General features: G+C 39.5%; 1 protein-coding gene across 2 annotated transcripts in view; it reads right to left on the minus strand.

The window, feature by feature from the left end:
- Positions 1-981: 981 nt before the first annotated feature.
- The window catches only part of NFATC1 (nuclear factor of activated T cells 1), a 1564586-nt gene continuing 1540306 nt past the window's right edge, over positions 982-25261 (minus strand). For both annotated transcript variants that reach the window (XM_044066987.1, XM_044066986.1), the window contains exon 10: positions 982-3408. In XM_044066987.1, coding sequence (XP_043922922.1) covers positions 3406-3408 — 3 coding nt within the window. In that variant the 3' untranslated portion in view covers positions 982-3405. The remainder of the gene's footprint in view (positions 3409-25261) is intronic.

The following is a 25261-nucleotide window of genomic DNA, read 5'->3' on the forward strand; positions in this document are numbered from 1 at the left end:
CATGGGATACAATAGGAATGGAAATCCTTATGAGGTATTTGCTTCCCACAAGAAATACAATTATTAACTTTTGCTGACATCGGTCTGAGGCAAGAAAAAGTTTCACCAACTGGGTACTTAGCTTTGTTGAAGACTTCGGTTCTGGATTCGGAATGAAAATCTCAGGAGTCGGCCGACCGGCACTTGCGAACTGCTTTTGCATCGGGCACCGCGTGGCAAGAAAGACTGAAGAAAATGCCGTCGGCTGCATCTTATATACCCCTGGCGCACTGACGTCAGGGAAGAAGCCGGACCAAGACTTTGGAACTCGGGACGACTGCGGGACCGGCTGACGGCAGGATAACCCAAGTGTGATGACTGCAGCAGTGTAACACGATGAACATCAGTACTCTTTTTACTCAGAACTACATTTAAACCCATTTTGAATATTATCAAATTGATCCAGTGTTGGCACAATCACAAAGTAAGGAACTTCTTTTAAGCCATGTGTCTATTATATAAACACCTTAATAAATAATTACAATCTATTATGTAATCATTGTGAAGCTTAAGGATTGGATGGTCACCTTTACCAGTTGGATATAACATCATTTTGTTAGCTGAAGCAAACATTGACAAAAAGTGCTGATGTCTTTTTTACAACATAGACAAAACTTTTCATTAGTGGTAGCTACACCATGTAAAAAGATAAAAAAAAAAACAAAAACGTTGAAAAGATTTTAGCTTGTACTTTTATTTTAAGTACATGTATAAAATATTTGCATTCCTTACATAAAAGGCAGAAATGTAACAGAATTCCAAAAACACCCAGTGACTGCAGAGTATGAGATAGCAACATGCTATAAGGAACTGATCAGAAATGTTTGGACCTATTATTCATGTGTGTGTGTGTGTGTGTGTGTGTGTGTGTGTGTGTGTGTGTGTGTGTGTGTGTGTATATATATATATATATACATATATATATATATATATATATATATATATATATGTATATATATATATACATATATGTATATAGATACACACATTCCTGTGTGCTTTTTGTATGACAGTGAATATGTGTGTTGATACATAAGTTGACATATGACAGAAGTCATCATAGAAGTGAATGTAAATGTTGGTATAGTCAGACTTCTGAATCAGTCACACCCATATTTTAGAAGTACATACTTCAGTGTAGCACATGATGTTTTATGAATTTAAATTCTCTAAAGAGGTCTACTAGAAACAATGGAGTGATTCTCTTGCCCAAGCCCACAGCTTATATTACTATACTCTTAGTCTGCTTGGCTGCAATATTCTGTAAACATTTTTGTATTGATATGGGATGGCCTTTGCCCTGAACAGAAAACATCATAACCACAGGGGGTATTTAAGCAGTCTGAACAAGAACCAAAGTGCAGCTAATAATTTATTCATACAACTACTGCTGCAGTTAGGTGTGCTTTTTTCCTCTCTTTTTAAAAGGAAAGGCTGTGTCTACAGCCTACATTCAGTTTCAATGTTACAGGTGTTAGTGTACAATACGATCTTATTTTAATTTATAAATACATAGATGAAGAATTGTTTCATGCAATTTCTATACTACCTGACTACAGCAAGTAAATGCTAATTACACAGAAAAAACTATGATATTGCTGAAAAAACCTCATACATAACACTATGTACACGCAGCTGTATACTAAAGTTTTCACAGTAATGTGCAAATATTATAAATATGGCTTTAAAAGTAAGACATAATTGTACAGAGCTTTAAAAGACTTATAAATATTTAATCTTTCATTAAAGTTAGGGTCATCTTGTACCTCTTGGTCAAGAAGCGTCAATCACCAGGATGAAGGGCAATTTCCTGAAAATACAGCTCACCAAATGTTCAGTACCACTCTCTTCAGCTTTCATTCTTCTTGGTGTTTATTTTAGTTACTGGAGATGCAAGAGTACAGCCCCTCTGTATCAAAATGAATGAAAACTGGACAAAAGTGTACCTGTTTTTCGATTAACTGTATTTTGTTGAAGTGCCTATCTGGTTCCATTATGCGAGCTTGTCTAGTTTAGCACTATGTCCAGAAGAGGGCATTACTTGCTAAGGCACAATATTAAGTTCAGAATCAAACCATGCTATCTAGCTATACAATGTAATAAGTCGAACAGTTCACTATTATATAAGTTGCTACTGGTATAGTAGGCGAACAAACTAGGCTATACTAACGTGACATGCTCTATACATTTCTACTGTTTAGTGTATACTGCTGCATATTGAAATTGTTTTTGGTAACTGCCTCTACATCTGCACAGATGAATAAGGCTTTAAAAGAAACAGTCTTTTTTTTTACAGTCCCTTTCAGTGGTGTACATTGTCAATTGACATTTTCCAGTTTTAATACACCTTATTTAAGCATCTTGCCTTGGCTATTTAAAGTGCTTGCTAATTTGAATAAGGCAGAGAAATGTACACATATCTTGCATATGACTAATGCAAAAGAGGTATAGATCAAAGGTGTTTTTTTCTTACCAAAAATGCACTACCACCCACACATTTTATTGCTAAATATAGCTGTTTCAAGAAATAAGGGACATGTGATTGTCAAATGTATATTCAGTATTCTAAATGTCAGTTAGGCAAACTTGTTCTTCCGTGACTTGACTTGCAGCTTGTTACACGGCCAAAAGTAAAACAGACTCCAAGGGGCTTTGGCTGATAATAAATGTCATTAAAATTAAACAACTTTACATCTACTAAGCTCAGGCAAAACCCCTTTTATAGAACAGGTTCAGCCATGATATAATAGCAGATATTTACTTAAGGGCTTCTTAAGAGTAAGCAGTACAGAAGTTAGTTAAGTGACATTTTCCAGTTTGAGTTTTGACCCAATTAAGTTTTACTCATAAAAAACTTCACACCGTAAACATTAACAAGTCTGCAGTTCTGCAGTCCTTATACACAGCTGTCTTTAACAGGTATCAGAAATCCTGCCTAAAGGCTTGGGATTCTGAGCTGGGTGGTATAAGGCACTTCCATAAATATATTCCATCAGTGCCACATTGAAAAGTCAAGGGATGTACATAATGTGCTTTTTCTTCTCCAGCTTCACTGAATTCCTCTGAAAGTGACACAAGGTGTTTGGCTTGTTGCTAGTATCTCAAACATTATTTTTTTCTTCTGTAGCAGGACAAAAAGCAAAGGTACACATTGCAGGCTTAATGATGGGAAGCTGAAAAGTTTGCATAATTTGTTGCTATGGAAGAACAGTTCTTGATGATGTGATAGAAATGGTCAGTAATTTCGGCAGGCAAAACTTGTGCTTTTTTAAGTACGTTTTCTCCAACAAATCACTTGAGAGTTCTGTAGCTTACACTGTTAGGAATGTCCATGGATTTCAGACAGATCATTTCTTATGACTTCATTTACTGCAAGAAAAAAACAGAGCATTATTTCAACTTTTCTGTGAACTAAGTTAAATACATATCTATAGCTATATATCTGTATCTATATCTCTGAATACATCTAGATATAGATATACAGAGGAATCTAGATACAGATTTTATATATATATATATATATATATATATATATATATATATATATATATATATATATAAAATCTGTATGTATATATTGTTTTTAGTTGCAAATATACAAATCAGTTACAACAGTCCCACACTCAAACCACAGTGAGGAACTTATGCTAGCAGTACCAGCTATAGGAGTAAAAAAAAAAAAAAAAAAAGAAAATACAGTCTACACAAATCATATGTTTCCAAGGCCCAAGCCCACAGGCAGGTTTAATTTCTAGTCTACAGGGGTCAAAGTCAGTGAACATTACAAATATCTTGCAGTGAGCTGGCCAGAATCTACAGTGAAATCTCCACATCTAGATTAAACTATAAGAAAACAAGAATTTTCAATAATGTCTATTTTACAAAGACATCTTAAATAAGTTGCACTGTAACGTTATTAAACATTGTCCAAAACAAGACAATAAGGATTCAGAGTAAAAGCATGTGGTGTTTTCTTGTCTGAAATCACCACAATTCAAGAACTTGGCTTGATCCAGGGAGGACCTTGTGCTGAGGCGGAGTTTAACCAGACTATTCATATTGATGTGTGGAGGCTGGCAGAAGGTATATGTTGAGTCATGATGTCTGGAATGATCCCACTACGGAGTGCTTTAGAAGCAACCTCTGCACCTGGATGTGAGGACTGGAAAGACGAACTGACAGTGAAATGCCAAGCAATACACAGGGTTATGATGTCTTTGTGCCTCACAAAGGATCTACTACAGTGCCTTGAGCAAACTGATAGTCAACTATGCCTAATAAGCAATCTTCTTGTGGGGGATTTGTTAATTCTGGAAATTCAAAATGTAGTTTTTTTATCACTGCATTTCCAAACCTCAGTAAAAGTGACCATACACCTCAATGAATTGGGTAGTACAAGCATACAGATCGACTGCATTACAGACGCACAGATTTTTATATGGGAGGGAATACTTTGCTGCCAAACCTGTTTGTACCAGTTGTCTCCCTGCACCTCCTTTCTTTATTATTCTAGCTCTGACATCAACCCTGCCACAGAACAGTGGCAAAACAATTCTCAGATTCAAGTCCCTGTCCCCTCAGTTTGTATACCTCCACAATATATTGCAAAGGTAAAAAAATCATATATTTATTTATTTATTAATTTATTTTCATTTGTTTACATGGAAAGTCCAACTAGGCAAACAAGCCCCTTTTCAGAGAAGGCCTAGACAGAAAAGCTCCACAAGGCATAATAACAGTACTACATATACCACATGCACAGTACTCAGGTAACATTTTGCAGCATACAAAGTTCCATGACAGCTATTTACAGCAGTACTATGCAATATACAGAATGCTCAGGAACAATTAGCAAAGTGAGGATGAATAAAGCAGACAACTACGAAATAAGCTATTTTTGCAGAAACATAATCAGCTTTGAGTGCAGTACATTAGGCCCGATAACATATGCACTTTGTCATAGGAAAAGAATACAGAAAAATAAGAGAAATAAGATAGCTACTGATATGTATGTGTACATATGTGAGGTAGCTGAGGAATGATTTAGTCTAAGGAACAGCAGTGCCCTAGCCAGGAGTCAAGCAGGAACAGTATTAATTTACCTCTTAAGATATGCGTGTTGTTAAAAAGTCTGACTGGAGGGGACAACTGAGTTCCAGGATTTTGAGATAAACTAGAGTAAACAGCATTTCCTGCTTTGTTGTCAGCTTTGTGAATTGAGAGGACATTTTTTTCAGTAGAGCAGACAGCTCTGTTGGTGTACTGGAGTTGTAGTACACTACTTAGGACAGAGCATTTTCAGGGTGAAAGACTAATCTGTGTACAAACTGAAGCTGAGAGTAGGTGAGGAAATAAGGTAGCTCAAGCCACCTCAGGTGCTTTTGGGCAACACAGTGATATGTTGAATTTGGCTTGTTGAAAGCAACTATGGCTATCTTATTATAGCATTGCTCTAATTTAGTTATCAGGGTAGACAGGAGGTTGGTGAAAATAGGAGAGGAGTGGAGGCATCAGTTAGGTGGATGCTAATATTTGGCTGCTTTCAGTCATATATTGTTTAGACTCTATGCAGCATTCCTAACCTCTGGTGTGTGTGTGTGTGTTTGTGTATTTTTGGATTGCTTGCAGGATGTGAAGATTAAATGTCATGGTGTCATCTACTATGACCGCCTAGTAATTTGGTATTGGACACTACCTCAATATTTGTGTTACTTGCAGAGGTGATTTGAAAGTTAGCTTTGCATTTGGTATGAAACTTAGGAGTGAAAAGGAGAAGTTTTTATCTTTTTTTGGGTTTAATATTGGGCCTACTTTTGCTAGACAGTTTTCTGTGGAAGAGAATGAATCTTGTGTGAGATGTTTGAGAAGATTGGGATTTTAGGCAGAGCAGACAACAGATGCATCATCAGAGTATTGGACCAGTCTGGTGTGTTTTGGGGCAGTGTGTAAATCATTGATAAATATATTAGTATAGAGCCTTGGGGAGCACCAGCAGAGACTGGTAAAAAGGCTGAGATGCTAGATTGTCATTTAACAACTTGGTTTCTGTCAGATAACTGAGGAACCAGGAGAGACTGGTGTAGGAGAGATATATGGTGGCTAGCAGAAGGGGTAGTTTATTATGACAGACAGTGTCAAAAGCTTTAGATACGACCAAGAAGAGTGCATATGCAATATTACCTGTACTGCAGTTATGATTAACAATGATCCAAAAATACAAAAACACACACACACACACACCAGAGGTTAACACCAGAGGTTAAGAAAAGATCACAGTAAGCTGCCTGTCAGGCGCTAGAATCCGCCACATAACACAAGCACTCAGGTCACTCCACAGCAAGTACAAGTATGACTCAGTCATTGTCCATGCCGGTGTGAACGACCTGAGACATACCTCCCTGGACTACATGAAAAGAGACATAGAGGAGCTCTCAGATTATGTAGCCCAGGCCGGTATGACCCTGACCCTGAGCAGTATCCTACCCTCACCAAGAATGATGCCACAATACAGAGACAAAATGATCAGCTTTAATAATTGGCTTAATTACTGGTGTCATTCTAAGGGGATCCAATGTCTGTCTGCCTGGGATGACATGCTTGACAAGCCACGCTGCTTTGCAAGGGACGGCTTGCACCTGTCACCCCTGGGCTTCTGGATATTGGCAAAGGCTCTTGCCACCCCCATAGTGCCTTTTTTAGGCAAGGCTCAAATGATAAACCTACCGCCTTAGAAAACAAAAATGGAGAAAAACTAAGGGTAATACTGCTCAATGCCAGAAGTCTAAACCTCAAGATGCATGCCCTCGAAGCCCTCCTCAGTATGGAGAACATCGATGTCTGTGCTGTGACTGAAACCTGGTTCAAGGCTCCTGAGAGCACCCCAGCACTATCAGGTTATACCTCATATCATGCGTTCCGGCCCCAAAATCCGGACCGAACCACAAAAGGAGGGGAGTATCCATATTCATAAAGGATACCCACACCTCCAGGTTAGTGGCAACGCACGAAGCATCGGAGACCATCCAGGTGCAATTAACCATAGGTAAAACTGCCCTACAGTTTGTAACATGCTACAGACCACCTTCTCAAACTCAGGAAACCCACACAGCCTTCCTGAAGACACTGGAGAGTATGAATGTCTCTCCAAACACCATCATATTGGGTGACTTCAACTACCCAAACATAGACTGGGAACATTACTCAAGCCCCAACACCCTAGCCCAAAGGTTCCTTGAGTTCATAAACTCAAATGCTATGGAACAACTAGTCACCATTCCCACAAGAGGAGAAAATATACTAGACCTGATCATCACAAACACGGGGACAAAATGCTCCACACCGCAAGTATATCCCTCATTGGTGAGATCAGACCATAAATTAATCTCACTGGAGATCCACATCCTGCCCCCACCCCCAGCAAAAAAGACCACAGTGAAGAACTTCTCAAAAGCAAACTTCACACTTCTTAAGACTGGAGTGGTATCCTTCAAGGCCCCAAGCCAGTGGAAACCACAACCCACGCTGCTGAAACCCTTACAAATGCCTTCTACGAGCACCTCCAGGAATGTATGGATCAAGCAATCCCTAATAAAATCAAGACCCTTTCCACCAAAGGCAGGCGCCCGGTCTGGTGGACACCAGCCATAAACAAACTCTACAACAAGAGGAGAAAGCTACTACATGACAGAGCAAAATCCCTAAAAGGGAAGGTATCTCTGATCAATACTAGCAAAAAACTACGATCACTCATAAAATCATCCAAGGCCAACTTTGAGAGAAAAATCGCTAATGACACAAAAGACAATCATAAAGCCTTCTTTAGCTATGTTAGAAACCTGGGTGGAAACTCCCAGATATGCTCAGAATTAGTCCAAAATGATAAAAATCACTGAACCCACAGACATTGCCAACATACTGGCAGACAGGTTCAGTGCAAATTTCTCCCCCTCCTCCCCCGCAAAAGGAGAAATATCTATCCCACCAGAGTCTAGCCTCCCAAACATCTCAGATGCCCAGGTAAGAGCTGCTCTCTCTAAAGCAAAAAACACAGCATTAATGGGACCGGACGGTGTCCCCGGCTGTGTGCTACGAACTCAATGAGGAACTAAACCCACACATAAGGCTGCTGTTTAATCTTAGCCTTACTACAGGATACGCACCCAAAGAATGGCGACGGCAACTGTGGTCCCACTCCACAAAGGCGGTGCTTCTACGGACCCTGAAATTACCGCCCATAAGCTTGACAAGCCTTGTCTGCAAAGCTATGGAGAGGATCATAATGGAACTCATAAATAAAGACATTGGGGACCTACAGACACTGGATCCTACCCAATTTGGCTTTGTCAAGGGCAGATCCTGCCTCTTGAACTTGGTCGACTTTTTCAAAACAGTCACTAAGGCCATTGATGAGGGTAAGGCAGTTCACACAGCCTACCTTGACCTAGCAAAAGTGTTCGACACAATACCCCACTCGGGCATCATAGAAAAGCTCACCAGCTTAGATGTAAACCCATATGTCACAAGATGGGTTGCAAACTGGCTCAAGGACAGAACACACAGGGTTAGAGTTGCTGGTGCCATGTCAGACTCTAAGCCGGTCACGAGCGGTGTCCCACAGGGCTCAGTCCTGGGCCCCTCTTGTTCGGCATTTATTTTCTGAAGTGCAGGCAAACATAGGAGGATTGTGGCTGACAAAATTTGCAGATGACTGCAAACTGGGCACCATAATTGACACTCCATCAGACACAGACATCCTCCAGAAAGGTCTCATAGAAATGGATAACTGGTGCCAGAGCCATGGCCTTAAGCTAAATGCCAAAAAATGTATAGTCATACCCTTTGGGAAAAACAAGGTAACCCCTAATTACCACATAGGTGGTAATCCATTAAACATGAAAGAAGTTATCAGGGACCTGGGGACCCAAGTTGACAGTAACCTCTCTTTTGACACTCACATTGCCAAAGTGGTTAGGAAGACCTTCTACATTGCTCACCTGATCATGAAGGGATTCACATCCAGATCAGGAGAGGTCATTGTACCCCTGTACTCTTCATTTATCAGACCAATGATTGAGTACAACGCCCCATTCGGAATGTACCTTACCCGACACCTGCAGCAGTTGGAAAGACCCCAAAAGTTCCTCACCAAAAGGATAAAGGGGCTCAAACATATGTCATATGATGCCCGACTGAAGAAACTCCAGCTCTATTCAGTCGCATACCGTCTGCTCAGAGGTGATCTGTGCCTGACATACAAGGCCATGTCCAACCCGGAATTAATGGACATGCTCCACCTCAAAAAATCCAAATCCACCAGAGCCACGAGAGCAAGAGACTTAAACCTCAACACGGATATAAATAGGACGTGCTGGAGGGACAGATTCATCACCCAGAGACTCCCTACACTATGGAACAGAATCCCAGTCCATGTGAGGCAGAGCCCCTCACTGACTCTGTTCAAGAGAAATCTTGACGAGTGGATGGGTGATCGTAGGTTTACCCCAGGAATCATCTCTGTATCACTGCAGGACAGAGGCACAGCAAACTAATGGGTATAGTATTCTCATCCTAAGGGGTGGTGAAAGCCACACACACTCTGGCTAGGCTTATAAATGCCCTAGGGCAGATAGCCTAATATGAACCTATGAACCTATAATAGTATAATAATGGTACTGTGCTTTGGTCTAAAGCCATGATGAGTGAGGGAGAGGAGGTTATCGGTACAACCACAATATCACTGTACTGATATGTATTTATTTCTATTTGTGGAGTTTTTCTCCCCGGGCCTCCACTGAAAATGGGGTTTTGTTTAACCCAGTTGGACTATCACAGTAAACACATGTTAAATAAAAATAAAATAATAAATAAATAAGAATGTAGTTGAGAATGGATGCATTTTTCTAAGATTTTGTCCAATCACCCATACTTTGAATGAGAAAATGATTCCAATTTGTTCTGTAGCAGATGGCATGGGAAAGTACTTGTAAATCAATAAGTGGTAGAGCAGATGTCACTGGTATTTGCAAACTTGTTGCCATGTGGTGTGCTCCAATGAAATTTACAGAAAGGGCAACCTGTACGTCACCACTCTGATTGGAGAACGAACCATCTTCAGCAGGGTGTTAACATACAGGTAATACCCACTGAAAAATGAGTCTGTTGCTTCACAGTAACATATTTAAGCTGCAGTGGAGTTCGGACTGTAAGGAAGGTAGCAGCCACCATTTTACACTTGTTAAGCATCTCCTTTGCTGTTTAGTGATTGCAAAATTAAAAGAAACATTAAAGAGAAAAGAAAGAAAAGTGTGAGTGCGTGTGTGTGTGTGCGTGTGTGTGTATACGTTTCTGTCTCTGAGTGTGATTGTATGGATACTTGCGTGCATGAAAGAGTAAGTTTGCCTGTTTGAGAGAGAGTGAGTTTGATTGAGCAGTGGCAGCAGCAGTTAAGAGTTATATATACCACTCAACCTCTAAGCTCAAGAAATCTGTATAAAGCCTAAAATAAAAGGGGTACAGCTCAAAAATAGGAACAGTCTTTAAACATTGCAGTTATAAAATTAGAAAATTGCTAAAATAAAAGGATTTGTTTAGCATGCATTTTCTGAAAGAAATAAAGTCTGAAACTCAAATGTATGACATTATTTAGTGACTTCAATCCCAAATGATTGCCGACAAACTGCAAATTTTATGAGTAAGGGACCAAAAAATGAGCTACATATCTGGACATTTTTTTGAAAATATTATATTTTGGATGTAAAGTACTTCCTCCAACACCATTTACATATAACTTAGCAAGTTTGAAAAGTTAGCAGGAGGAATTATTTTGCATCAAAAATATAAAAAAATATATATTAAAAAAAATAACTCGGTAAGCAAAACACAGCAATTTTACAGAAAGCTCATTCTCTAAATCCAATAATACCCTCCAGGGTGTTTGTTACTGTGTAAATAATGCCCTTCCAGGGGTGCAGAGAACCTCTGCCAGTGGCGTTGGGCCTCAGAAGACCCAGAGCAAGCGTTATTTACACAGTAACACACTGTGCTGGGCATTACTGCTTGCATATTAAGTGGAAAAAAATGCACACAAAAGAATTGATTTAACATCTGTAAACTGGTTCTCCCGTTCGATTCTCGGCTGGAGCGCCTTCTGTGTGGAGTCTGCATGTCCTCCCTGCTGTCGAGTGGCATCTGAAAGACATGTGTGAATGGGCGTACTTTCATTGAAGGATGGGCGTCGGGCTGACACCTCGACACCATAAAAATCTACTGCCAATCATTAGCGGACTGGAGTTCCGCTCTGGCGACCCCTAACCAGGAAAAGCCGAAAGAAGAAGAAGAACAACAAATTGGGTAAGTGAGCTGGGTCATCATAACAGTTTCATTCGTAACCTCAGACGTTTGACAGATTCAATATACAAACAAATATTGTTGAAAATAAAATGAAAAACAGAAGTGACTTAGCTAAGACAATAACAAATATAAATTAACCTAGGCTTTTACTGGATGACTCAGCTTAAAAAAAAACAGAAGCCGCACATATAACTAAAGTAAGCAACAGTTACTTCAACAGTGCAGTAAAGTTAGTATTATCTTTTTTAAACAAAATTTTCTTGAAAGCTGATCAGAAGGAACCTTGGTAATTCCAGATTTAACCTAATTTCCATGACTATCATATTAAAGTAACAATTTGTCTTACTGAGTAATATTCTTGTGCTTCACTTTTAAAGTTTGTGTTTACTAACTGCAAAATAGCTCCAATTAATTTTTAGGTTATACATTGAAAATTTACGAGTTTCATTCAATGGATCAAACACTCAGCTGACTGAACACATTCAGCAGTGTCATGATCAATTGAATGAAAAGTGCATGAAAACTACTGCACAGCTGATTGAAAGGATCATTTCTGTAAGTAGTGTGAAGTTACGGTGCAGTGGGGATTGAGATTATGCTGTTTCCCTGCTGTTGTTCTATCCTTGAGTTGACATATATAAAGTAGTTGGTGTGGGGCTGCAGCACTGTTTAATGTGTTTGTGCATGTGCTCATGTGTATGCTTTGGGATTTACATGATGTGAGACTGTGTGCATAACAGTTCTTGTTTTTTGTTTGGTGGATGTGTGTTTAAGTGTCAGTGGATTCAGAGGATGTTTGGATGTGTGTCAGTGTGCAATGAGTTGTGTGTGGGGATCATGATTTTCAATCTCTTGTGTTCTGGTGCATGAGTAAGTGTATCATTCAACATATTCACATACATTTGTGTGTGCATGTGTGTGTATACTTGTTTCGACACACGCACACACACACACACACACACACACACACACACACACACACACACACACACACTTGTAACACAATTCGTATTTTATTTCATTTTACTAGAATTTGTTAATTAAGTGGGATGGTCCAACGGCCCTTTTCACTCATGACACCAACATTCAATGCCAGCTACTTCTCAACACTTCTTCTTTTGGCTTTTCCCGGTTAGGGGTCGCCACAGCGGATCACCTGTCCACTCAAGATTGGCAGTGGAGTTTTACAGTGTCGAGTTGCCAGCCCAACCTTCCACAGAAGGCAAACACATGCATGCACTCACACCTAGAGCCAATTTACAGTGTCCAATCCTACCAAGACCAAAATGATACTTTCTGGAATTCCACAGAAAATTCACCAAGCACCTGACTTCATTCCATACAGACAACCTCCACCTTCAAATACCTAGGACTATGGCTTGATCAGTCTCTAAACCTCCAATTCCACATAGATAAAGTTGCAGCTAAAATAAACTACCTCCTTTTTTGGGCCAAAAAGATCTCCCCTTTTCTATCTTAAACAGCCAGTACAGCCAGTGACAAAAGAGTTAAAGGAGTTCTCCTTCCTCATCTTGAATATGGGCTCCCAATTTTTGCTTCTGTCTCCAAGAAAAACACTGCCATGCTCCAGATCATCTTTAACATCATCTGCCAATTCATTACACAAACACCTCTCTGTGAGCATCACTGTATTACCCTAGAAAAAACCAAATGGCTACCCATAAAACAAACATCTTACCTACTTTTAAGATCCCAACTCTGCAAACTACTCCACATTCACACATTTACTCTCCTTGCAGCTAGACTTCAAGAAAAAAAAACTCCTCCTACAACCTGAGATGCTACTCACAATCCACACAAACTCTCATTACCCCTAGAACCAAACTCCACAGCACATGCTGTCTCCTCTCGGGCACCTACTCATTGGCAAGCTCTCCCCACTGACATAGAAATCACCACTTATTCCAAATTCAGAATGCATCTAAAAAAGCACTTCATCCAAGAGAAATTCTCCTGCTTCAACATAGGACAAGTCACCTAACCTATTTCCTTTCAGAGTCTCTTCTCCTCAGTCAAGATGCACTGAAGATCGTCCCACTTTAGAAACTAATGTATATATTGTACATTACACTCTGCTTGATTGTAAAATGCACATTGCTTGGTCACTAGAATGTGTATATACAGAGTTTTTCCCAAGTAATTAGACGGAACTACTCTTTTATTATTTACATTTCTGTATTTTTTTGTTTCTGAAATGTTTTGTATTTCACCTAGAATAAGCCTGTAACTGGTCAATATTTATCAGTGAATACCCTGGTAAACAAATATAAATAAAATAAAATGAGAGGGGTTACAGGCAATGGTAACAGAAAGTTTAATAAGATGTTTATAATTTTGTATGAACAAAATAAAAAGGAATACAAAGAAAAATGTACAAATGTGAGGAACAGTTGGTTGAATTATAAAATACTGAACCCAATAGTTGAAACTCATTTGGCAAAAAACTCATTTTGTCAGATCAAACTCAGAAGAAAACAGCATACGTAGGGAAGAATCTTAAAAAGTGCTTTTGAAAGAGGGCATGCTCCCTTTCGTCTCCCATTGTGAGGGATTTTTTTCACCACAAAACTTTAAATATGGTAACTCAGCAGCTGCACAACACAGACAAAACACCAAATATAATGAATCACTGTTGGTGTACATACAGAAACCAAAACAGCAGTGATTACCTACAGGTAACATCAATCACTGACTTCATAACATTGCAAAACCACGAGTCTGGGGGATTTCTCCCAGGCCTCACTGAAAATTGGCTTCATTCCAAGTCAGACTTTCCTGGTAAACAAATGTTAAATAAATAATAATTGGCTAGACAAACACTTGGCTCCATATTGAAATGTCAGCACTTCAAATGCCAAGTGCTGACAAGCTGAAAAATAAAAGATCGAAAATGCAAAGAAGAGTGAATCCCACAGGACAGCAAGCCTCCTCTGTACATCCCATGTGGGGGGAAAGCCCCTCACACTCCCAAACTTATGTATACATAAAAAAGTACAAAAAGTTGCAAAAAAGAGTAAAGTCCCATGATTGGAAGAACTCCCTGGTCAGCCTCAGTAAGAAGCTGAGATCCCTCATAAAATCCTCCAAAGCTAATTACGAAAACAAAACCACCACTGATTCTAAAGACAACCACAAAGCATTCTATAGCTATGTCAAGACTCTCAATGGCAACACTCAGATCTGCTCTGAGTTACAGCACAATGGCACGAAATATACAGAACCAACTGATATCCTGACAGATAGGTTCAGTGCTCACTTTACCCCTCTCTCACTCCCTAAAGGGCCCATCTCTATACAGGAAGAATGCAAAGTTCCTGTAATCATGGCTGCACAGGAAAAAACACACTCTCCAAAGCCAAGAACACAGCATCCATGGGACATGACAACATCCCAGGCTGCATTCTACATGAACTACAGAACTAACTGGCACCCCAACTAAGTACCATGTTCAATTATAGCCTCACCTCAGGCTTTGTGCCCACTGAATGGCGCACAGCAACAGTTATCCCACTCCACAAAGGGGGAGCCATCACGGACCCCGGGAACTACTGCCCCATTAGCCTGATGAGATTGGTCTGCAAGGCTATAGAACGTATCATCATGGAACTTATAAACAATGACATTGGTAATCTTCGAACTCTGGACCCTACCCAGTTCGAGTTTGTAAAAGGCAGATCATGTCTCCTAAACCTGATAGACTTCTTTGAAGCGGTCACCAAAGCCATAGATGAGGGTAAGGTGGTTCACACAGCCTATCTAGATCTCACCAAGGCTTTCAACACCATCCCCCACTCTGGAATTATATAAATTATATAAATCCCTATGTCACAAGATGGGTTGCCAACTGGCTCACTGACAGAACCCACACTGTGAAAGTAGAACACTCTAAATCCAACTTCAGACCAGTGACAAGTGGAGTACCACAGGGTTCAGTCATGTGTCCTCTCCTGTTTGGTATCTACTTCTCTGACGTACAGGCTAACACAGAAGGTCTTTGGCTAACAAAGTTCGCAGATAACTGCAAACTAGGAGCCATAAATCAAAACTCCTAATGATGTGGACATCCTACAAAAGGGCCTCACTGAGACAGATGCCTGGTGTCAAAGCTATGGCCTCAAGTTCAATGCCAAAAAGTGCATTGTCATCACTTTTGGTAAAAACTCTGTACCCATGAACTACCACATAGGCGGTAGTCTACTTAGCACCAAAAGTGTGATAATAGACCTTGGGACACAGGTGGACAGTAGTCTCTCCTTTGATAATCACATCGCCACTATAGTCAGGAAATCCTTCTATGTGGCACACCTCATCACAAAAGGTTTCTCATTCAGGAAAAAAGAGGTCATTGTTCCCCTCTACTCATCACTCATTAGACCCATTATAGAGTACAATGCCCCTTTTGGTATGTACCTCACAAGACATCTACAACAACTGGAAAGGCCACAAAAATACCCCACAAAGAGGATTACTGGCCTCAAACACATGCCCTACGCAGACTGTCTCAAAAAACATCAGCTTTACTCCATTGCATATCGCCTACTCATACAAAGCTATGTCAAACCCAGAGCTGTTGGACATGCTCCACTTAAAGAAATCCCAATCCCTCCGAACTACACGCTCTAGGGACCTAAACCTTGTCACCACAATAAACAGAACACACTGGAGGGATAGATTCCTGTCCCAGAGACTTCCCATACTCTGGAACAAACTACCTATCTATATCAAGCAAAGCTCCTCATTAGCACTCTTCAAGAAAAATCTTGATGATTGGACGGGAGATAGGAAATTCACCCCGGGGATCACTTCTGTGGCTCTGCTCGACATGGGCACAGGAAAATAATTTTCTTGGGTGGCGAAAGCCAGGGTACTATTTGGCTAGGCTTACATAGGCCCTTGAGCCAATAGCCTAGTACCTACTTATGAACCTATACCAACTTCAAGACAGCCATATCAAAAAGAAAAGGGAATATTCTGAGAAATGGCATCTCAGACTTATTATATGCATATCCGTTTTTTCAGCCATTCAGTCTCTGCATTTCAAATTGTTACCCAAACACTTTCATACAGTTCCACATGCTCCTCCTTCTCCATTACAACACTATGTTTAAGTAAGCCATGTTCTATGTAGTAAGATTTCAGCCATAATCAACATTCCACTGTGTGTCTTTTCAAGCAATTTTTAAGTGCTTCGTGATTCAACCAAATGTGCTTGAAATCAAACAAATGGAACCGTATACACACTCACACAAAATATTTAGTTTAGATGTCTTTTACCTCATCAGTTACGCAATTAAGTTGAGATACTACATCTTGACTTAACTGTAAATAACCTGCTACCAAGGAAAAAGTGTTTCTATATCCCATATACAGATCTGCATCCAGATTCCCCACGCGTAAGTCTAAGATCATGTTATCAAGGAAAAAGTAGAAAACTTCAATCTCTGTATAGACTAGAGAATACTCTGTATAGGGAACTGATCCCCCTTGTTCTTGATGGTAAAACAACTCTTGATGAGATGACCCATGATAAAAGGGGACTACACACACTTAAACTTTCTGTTGAATAGTATTTGCTATGAAAATAGAACTCATGACATCTTTACTGCATTTTGTCTGAAGGTGCATGGTAACAAAAGTAAAGTCATGAATGATATTACTACATGTCATAAGCAATGCATTTGCCATGTATTTTATAAAAGCAGTTCTGTAATACAATTTTTGGCCATGGGATATCACCGGAATTGCAGATATACAAGCATAAAAACACTCAACAGTGGCCATCTGACTGTGTAAAAATAAGACCTGATACCATTTCATAACATTATTAACTGTGATGATTGCAGTTTTTTTTGCTCACATTGGAACATACGGCAGTGGTTCTTTCATTTAGAAGTAAAAAGGCAAACATTCAGTAACTCTCACTAAATGTTGGACAGAACATATGACATTCATTATATTTTCTTTTAATTCTCAACTAAGTTTCTCATTTGGACAGGTAGAAACAAAGAAAGTTAAACACTGATCCACTGCTAAAAAACAATAAACCACACAGCATTTTTTTAAAGCTAAATTTTTAAATTGCTAGAGAATCCAGACTCAATGCTGTCCAGTTATACCCTCAGAAAGAAAAAAAGTTGCAGATCTCTTCATTTACATAGAAATGCATCTTAGTGGGTTACTGTAGGTTGAGGCTCACATGCCAAAGTCATGGGGTACAAAGCTAAACAACCACTATGCTTTAATAAATAACTATGGAGAAACAATCTAGTGTGTGAGAGATGGTTTAATGTCTTGAACCACCACACTGAAAGTGTTGTATGTGTTAAATCCTGAAATAAGTCAAACATCAGTGGTCAATAAATTCAGTTCTACCCTTATTAAACCAAAATACTTCACCAAGCAACAATGTAAAGTAAGGAGCATAAATACAGGGAATGCAGATGTGAATGTTTAGCACATTTTGATATTCCAACACAATATGATTCCTATTCCACTGCAACCTAGAAATACTCTGTGTAACTGAGAGGTAGACAACAACTTGGTTTATGCTCCCAAATTACAAAAAGTGCTGTACTGTATGGCCATACATTTTAATATAAAGGTGTGTGAGGAGTTCACCATGAAAGTACCTTATTTAGTATCTTCTCTTTCTTTCAGTCTCCACACCCCATGGAGTGACTGGCTTCATCTTTTAGGCAGTGATGATTATATAACTTAGCAATACTAGCAATGAGGTCACTAGGGACTGCTACTGCAAAAATGCAAGAAGCACTGAAAGACACACATGATTTTCCAACCCCCTAGCTCCCTACCAAAGTAATTTACCAGTGGAAAGCTACATTTATGATGTATTTAAATACTCTTATCAGATAAACATCCAAACAGTGACTGACAAAATAATTAAGCTAGTAATACAGAGTACTGTACTTTGTCCTCATATAACCTTTTAGTATAGTTTGTGGTCAGATTACTCTAGGATACAAGGATATTCAAAAACTAGGTGACGTGAGGCAACCATATGAAGAAAGTTTCACAAACGTCTAGATCTTGCACACCATCTGAACAGAGGGGCACACACTAAGCTAATTCTCATCGCAAAGGAGACTCCAGGTTGTTACTTATTTCCAGTAACAATTAAATATCTGCACAGTCTCATAACACAAAGGCGATATAATCACGGGCTGGAAGAGATAAGGAGGATGGTATGCAGGTGCTAGGGCTAAGACCAGGAAAAGGATAACTACTACCTATTTTCATGGACAGTTCCTCCCACAGCTGTACTATAATCCATTTGTTTTTCCTGGTTTCAATATCCACAAATAAGTGGAACAGTACACTATATAATATGGAGGTTGAGTTGAGGTTGAGAACTATGATCAGTCTGATACCCATTCAGAAAAATGTAGCTTTACCTTCTACAGGGAAAAGACTAACAGGCTATCTTAGGCAAATACAGAAAGAATACTTTGTTAAGAAACCTGTTCAGACCACTTGACTCATACTGTAGTAACAGGTTCTACTTCTTGTGAGAATTGCAGTTTTCATCAATATGTCATTAAAACCAAAAAGTTCACATCCTCAAACGACTGAAATCTTTCAACTGATTACTTGTGAAGTGAATGGTCATTTATCTTGCAATTTGTATTTGGTCAGCATTCTAAGTAGAAAAAAAAACTTCCAGGATGTTTAAGTTATGAATGTCAGAACAATTAAGTGACACTCTTTGTAAAAAGGCAATATATGCCCTACACAAACAATAAGGTGAAACCTGTGCATTCTTTGTTATATCATCCCTTGCAACCACTGACATATGCTGCACATTTATGGAATAAAGTTTAATTGTTACTTTGGTATGAAGTAACATCTGTGAAGATGCTGACCTTTTTGGATTACATTGTGTTGATTCTGGGGCTAGGCATGCTACCAGGAAGCAGGTCTGTGCATGGTGGTGCATTTACACTAAGATATTCCCAGCAGACCCACTCTTCTGCACTACTCAGAATGCTTGCTGCAGTCCTGCAGTGCACTACCTGTCAGAGGCTACAAGCACACACTCTTTATATGAAACTGAAGAACTGTACACCTTGAATGGTACTGCAGCTAAGCAAACAGCAAAGGCATCACTGACACACCACAGCTGCAATAAGTTGAGAAGACATGACTGTAACACATGTGCCACAAGTACTATACCGTTTCTGTCAATACACTCTATAAAGTGCTGTGTTCTCTGCAGGAATAATGTGGAACCACCAAAAAGTCCTGCAACAGGGCAAAGGCATTATCCTTTATGACTGTCTGCACAGGGCTAATGTTAATGTTAGCCGGATGGCGCACAAAGATGTGCTTTATAAAAGGAAGGAAAACCATGTGCAGGGAAGTGGTCTCAATCAGTGTGCTTACTTAGTGTTAGGGACAGGGTTACAGGATTAATTCTTTACTTAGTTACTGAATATACCACAAGAGATTGGCACTAAAATTACTGTGGTTTGCCCTGATGAGACACGCACCATTACAGTCAGTTACTGCACACAGTTGCATATGCTGTAATGCCATGACCAGGAAAGCAAATTTCACCTGCTCTGCCTATGCAATATTTAATCACTACAGCTGGAAAACTGAGTTGTAGCTGCATACCTGTTTGTTTTCCTGGTCAGGAAAGTACAGATCACCTATACATGGTCTATTTGTCTACAGGGAAGCTTATTCCTCATGACGCTAGCACTTTGCCAGAGAGGATGAATTCTACTACTGTGTGTGCAACCATGCATGCTTACTTGTGGCAATCACTTCTTTTCAAATGGAGGGGGATGCTGACTGTCCCAACAGCTAAGAACCATTGTAATTGTTTCACCACTGTACTTGTTTTCAGATTTGTACTGACACAGACATCATGCACATGCTGAACTACTGCTATTTTACACTTGGATTATTTCTTCCAGAGGGGCTGTGTTGTAAAAACCTTCCAAAGCACTTTACTGTCTATACCTTCACATTTCCACTCATTGTTGTATGCTGTTGTATTCAGGTTGTCAACACACTGTGTACTACAGTGCAGTTCACGTGAGAGTTCTGTTATCCCACTTTTTCTGCCCTACTGCACCTTCCCCAGTTTTGAACCATCATGTGCCTTGTATAAACATTATAACTTGTGCTGTATTCTCAGTTGCTCTACAGAACTGTGTGAAAAGAAATATTTATCTAACTGGAGGATACTATCAGCTAACAATATCTGAAACAACCTCTCTGTATTTTCACAGTACTGAACTTGAGGAAATAACACCAAACAGACAGTGGAGAACCTAATGGTGCCCTGCATTCCTCCAAAGGTCATTTCATTTCTATAGCATGTGGTGTGGCCTTAGATTATTTCATGAACAACACTTCCAAAATAGACCCATTGATCTTTTTTGTCTGACAAAATACACTGAAAAACTTGACTGAGAGCAAGAACAAGGAAAATAATCCATACTGGTTATTATAGCTTGCTTGCCATGTTCTGGGCTAAGTAAAAATGAGTAGTGGCTGCTGGTCTGCTTATGCAGTAGACCAGTATTTGCACTGCCACTGAACTCACACTGACAACAGCACCCAAAGGTCAAGGGGGAGCAAATGACACTCATCAAGCTTTCTTTAGACAAGGGAAAGATGGAGGGGGGAGGAGGAGGTTGACATTTCACTGCCAACTGACAAAAGGCCGGGCATCCATGGCAAGCTTCAAACTGACAATTCAGGTATGCACAGACATGTTAAGGACAGAGGTGCAGTAATGTTGATGCCTATCATGACATTAGCACAAGAACAAAAGTCAAAACTTGGACAGCCTAGAAGACCCCTCCCACCACGATCCATCCTGCACTCCGGTACCTACTAGCTGGCACCGTGCATGTACAGTAAGAAGAAGGGTCCTCTAAAACCTCGTTGGGTAAGGCAGCTATGCCTGTCCTTAACACTCATGAAGAGAGTGCATGCTGCATGGATAAGAGAACTGGCTGCAGAGGATGCACAGGAAAAAGGTGGTAACTAAGGCCTTTCAAAATAAACAAGAAGCGTGTGCAAGCACACACACACAAAATCAACTCACTATTCTTCTTTAATCTCACTCACTGTAACAAATGTAGCTAGAACAGCATAAAAATATTCAACTATACCAAATTAATTAGATAACAAAACTTAGGGGGTGGTAGTCTGGAGGGTTGTTAGTTTGGATCTGAGTATTAGACAACATTCTGAGAAGCAAAACTCTAAAATGGAAACTTTTCAGTCAAGGCTAACACCATTTTAATGATTTTCAAGCCACAAGTGAAAAAATATGAAATAAACACACATGCAGATAATAAATTAAGGCAAAATGAAGAATAAAGAAAAAAATATATCAACTGCCATCCAGACTGATAACTTTTCTCTAGAAAATACTAAGGCAAACATCACTGACTTTCTGGAGGAATAATTTACCAAAGAAGTCTATCTGTTACAGTTCTGTTCATTAGTTCCATTAGTGTAACGTGCTTCTACAGCCCTTCTTGCATCTGGGTGAGGTCCATGCTGAAAACACAGACTTGCTCTGATATAAATTAAGTATGCTTCTGAGCACCACAAAATACGTGCTGCATTTTGTGTTAACTTAATAATTCCATTATCATATTTAGAACTGTCCCAAGAGAAACCGTTCTTATGATCGCTGACCTTAGCCAAGAAATCTGCATTTGCTACCAGCATTATATACCATTATAACATATTAACAAACTTCACATCAATAAAGATGAGCTACACTCACTGCAGAAATAACAAGAATTCATTAATTTTTTATAATGTATTCCATAAAACGCAACCAATATTTTGTAATTTTATTGTTTTTCAGCTGAGTGACTAAGTGAAGACTTTCAAACTGTAAAACCATCCCACCGTTTGACTCAGAATGAAAACATCAGACACTTTAGTGCCATCTTCGCTGATATGAAAATGTTTTTGTAGAATTGTGTTTCTCCCTTTGTTCCCACCCTGTCCCACTGATTTCCGACACTTTAAAAGTATGCTTTATCACTTTGTAATTTTTGGCAGATGAGCAGAAAACAACAGGCAATGATGATGACAAGCAGCACAAAGCAGCATAATGCAGGACATCCTAGCCACTCCCTCTTCAGAAAACAGTATGATTCACATTTACAAAATTTAAAAGTAATGTCACTGCTGTCACAGATCAGTAATAACAGCTTCACCTACGACAGTCAGGACTGGGCATTAACAAACTTGACAGGGAGCCTCCACAGTAAGGGCTTTCTTCTTCCCATCTCTCCATGAACTGTGTCATTTGGTGGTTTTATCTTATGGTCAAACATAAATTTCTCTCTATTCCGGAGACTCCCTCTGAGTCATTTTAGAAATGTTCTTTTGAACTAGCAATACTAAACCAAAAATAAAACAGGGTGCTATGTGACACGTGTTATCCTTCTATTAAACCAATTAATATTAAAAAAAAGAGTGACCGCATCAAGCATAAGGTCAGTGGAATGATTTATCAGCAAAAATACATGTATGTTATAAAGTATAAAGTGTGTTTTAAACTATTATGGACAATGATAACAGAAAAAGAAAAGAAACATTAATGTTTTGATATCTTATGCTTATGTTATACAGAAATATAAAACATAACAGCAAAAATTAAACTTATGTACTCACCATAACTATGCATCTGTGTTGTCCGTTTTCATTCTTCCTCAACGTATGGGTTACAGGTCTGACTCGGCCGCATATCAGAGACTTATGAATCCAACTGTTGAGCTCCTCCCTCTACCCATAATGCCCCATCTAGCCTACAATATCTCAGATTATGTTTGCTGCTTTATAGATCCTAAGATAGAGTAGGAAAAAGGAAATAGTAGTCTAGGACACAAACCTGGAACTTTCAAAATATCCAATATTTTGGAAGGTTTCAAAATATCCAAAAGATCACTCCAGAAGATAACAGGAAAGAGGAAAGGGGGTGAGGAGTTGAGGAAAAATGAAAAGGGACAACACAGATGCATAGTTATGGTGAGTATATAACTTTAATATCAGATGCTGTCCTTTTCATTCTTCCTTAACATATGGGACAGAATCCCAAGCTACATGAATCTTGGGTGGCTCACATGGAAGAATATTCCAGAGCACTGCTGAACGAAAAGCTGCTCTGCTTCTAGAAGTCAGATCTAATTTGTAATGAGTTATAAAGGTCTGAGTATTAAACCAGGTAGCTGCTGCTGAAATGTCATCAATGGAAGTTGTAGACCAGAAGGCAGAATAAGTGGCCATGGATCTAAATGAATGAGGCTTTGATAGAGAGAAGCCTGAGTGTATACAAAGAAAAAATGCAATCAGTAATCCATTTTACCAGGCTAACTTTAGAAACTGGTGATCCCAGTCTGTTCAGTGAAAAAGAAACATGCAACTGGTCTGCTTTCCTGAAATCTTTTGTCCTGCATAAACAGAAATGTAGCTGCCTATGTACATCTAAAAGATGTAGCATATATTCTCTCTTATTTGAAAAATTAGGGAAGAAGACAGGCAAATGAACAGTTTAACTGATATTTGATTCAGAGGCTAATTTTGGTAAGAAGAATGGATTGGTATGTAAAGTAACTATCTTTTTGAAAAACAGTGTAAGGTGATTTGGATGACTAAGCCTGGAGTTCAGAAATTCTCCTTGCAGATGTAATAGCTACTAAAAAGTTGTTTACCAAGACACTAAAAAAGAGAGAGTACAGACCAAAAAACCTCCAAGAAGTAGGACCAAAAATCCAAAAAAGAGAGATACAGACCAAAAACCTCCAAGAAGTAGGACAAAAAATCCAAAAAAGAGATACAGATCAAAAAACTTCCAAGAAGTACCAAGACAAACATTTTAAATCAGTTTTGGCTGAAGGTTCAAAAGGTTGTTGTGTCTACCCCTGAAGTTCAAAACTATCAAATCCCAAGGAGGTGACAGATGTTTCACTGGAGGTCTAAGTAAGAAGGTGCCCTTTAGAAAAGCCTTGCACAACTTGGAAGAAGCTAAAGAGGCAGTGTTCTCTCCCGAATGAAAATGTGACATGGCTGCTAATTGTACTTTGATTGTTGAAATAACTAGCACCTTCCTGAAAAAGATAAGCTAAAAACTTCAAAAATAGGAGCAGTAAAAGGGTCAATCGCCTCTTTTAAGGGCAAAAATTGAGAATGTTTTCCATTTACTCCAATAAACATTTCTAGTAGAAGCTTTCTGGGAAAATAAAAGTATACAATGAACTGGGGATGAAAGCCTGGGCTGTCTAGCCATGAATGGAACTGGAGAAACCATGCAGTCTGTTTCAGGCCTAGAATATTGGGAAGCTTCATCGCCAAGGGATGTCAGAAAAGCTCTGGTTTGGGGTACAGTATCCGTGGAGGATAACAAAAATGAGACCAAAGGAAGGGGAACCACACCTGGCAAGGCCAAAAATGGGTAATGATAACTGAGGTCTTCAACCAACTTTCTTTCTGTAAGAAATTTGGAATCACAGGTAGCAGGGGAGAGGCGTAAATGAGGCCAGAAGGCCAAAGATGGACTAGGGCATCTCTCAGTGACTCCTCCTGAGTGGGTTTAGGGAAAAATACCTGCTGCGCTTGTTGTTGTGGGGAGATGCAAAGAGACTGAAGCAAGATTGGCCCCAACAATGGAAAATCTTCTCTGCCACTGATGGACTGAGAGACCACTCATGAGGCATCAGTGGACCTGCTGAGTTTGTTTGCTAGTAGATTACATTTCCCTGGGATATGCATTGCAGTTGGTGGAGATTGCCCGCTGCCACACTCTCACAGCTTCTCGACAGAGGGGGTAAGATTGGGTTCCCCCTTGTTTGCT

Source organism: Protopterus annectens, chromosome 3.part1 (genome assembly GCF_019279795.1).
Source record: "Protopterus annectens isolate FY-2018-M chromosome 3.part1, PAN1.0, whole genome shotgun sequence".
Lineage (NCBI taxonomy): Eukaryota > Metazoa > Chordata > Ceratodontiformes > Protopteridae > Protopterus > Protopterus annectens.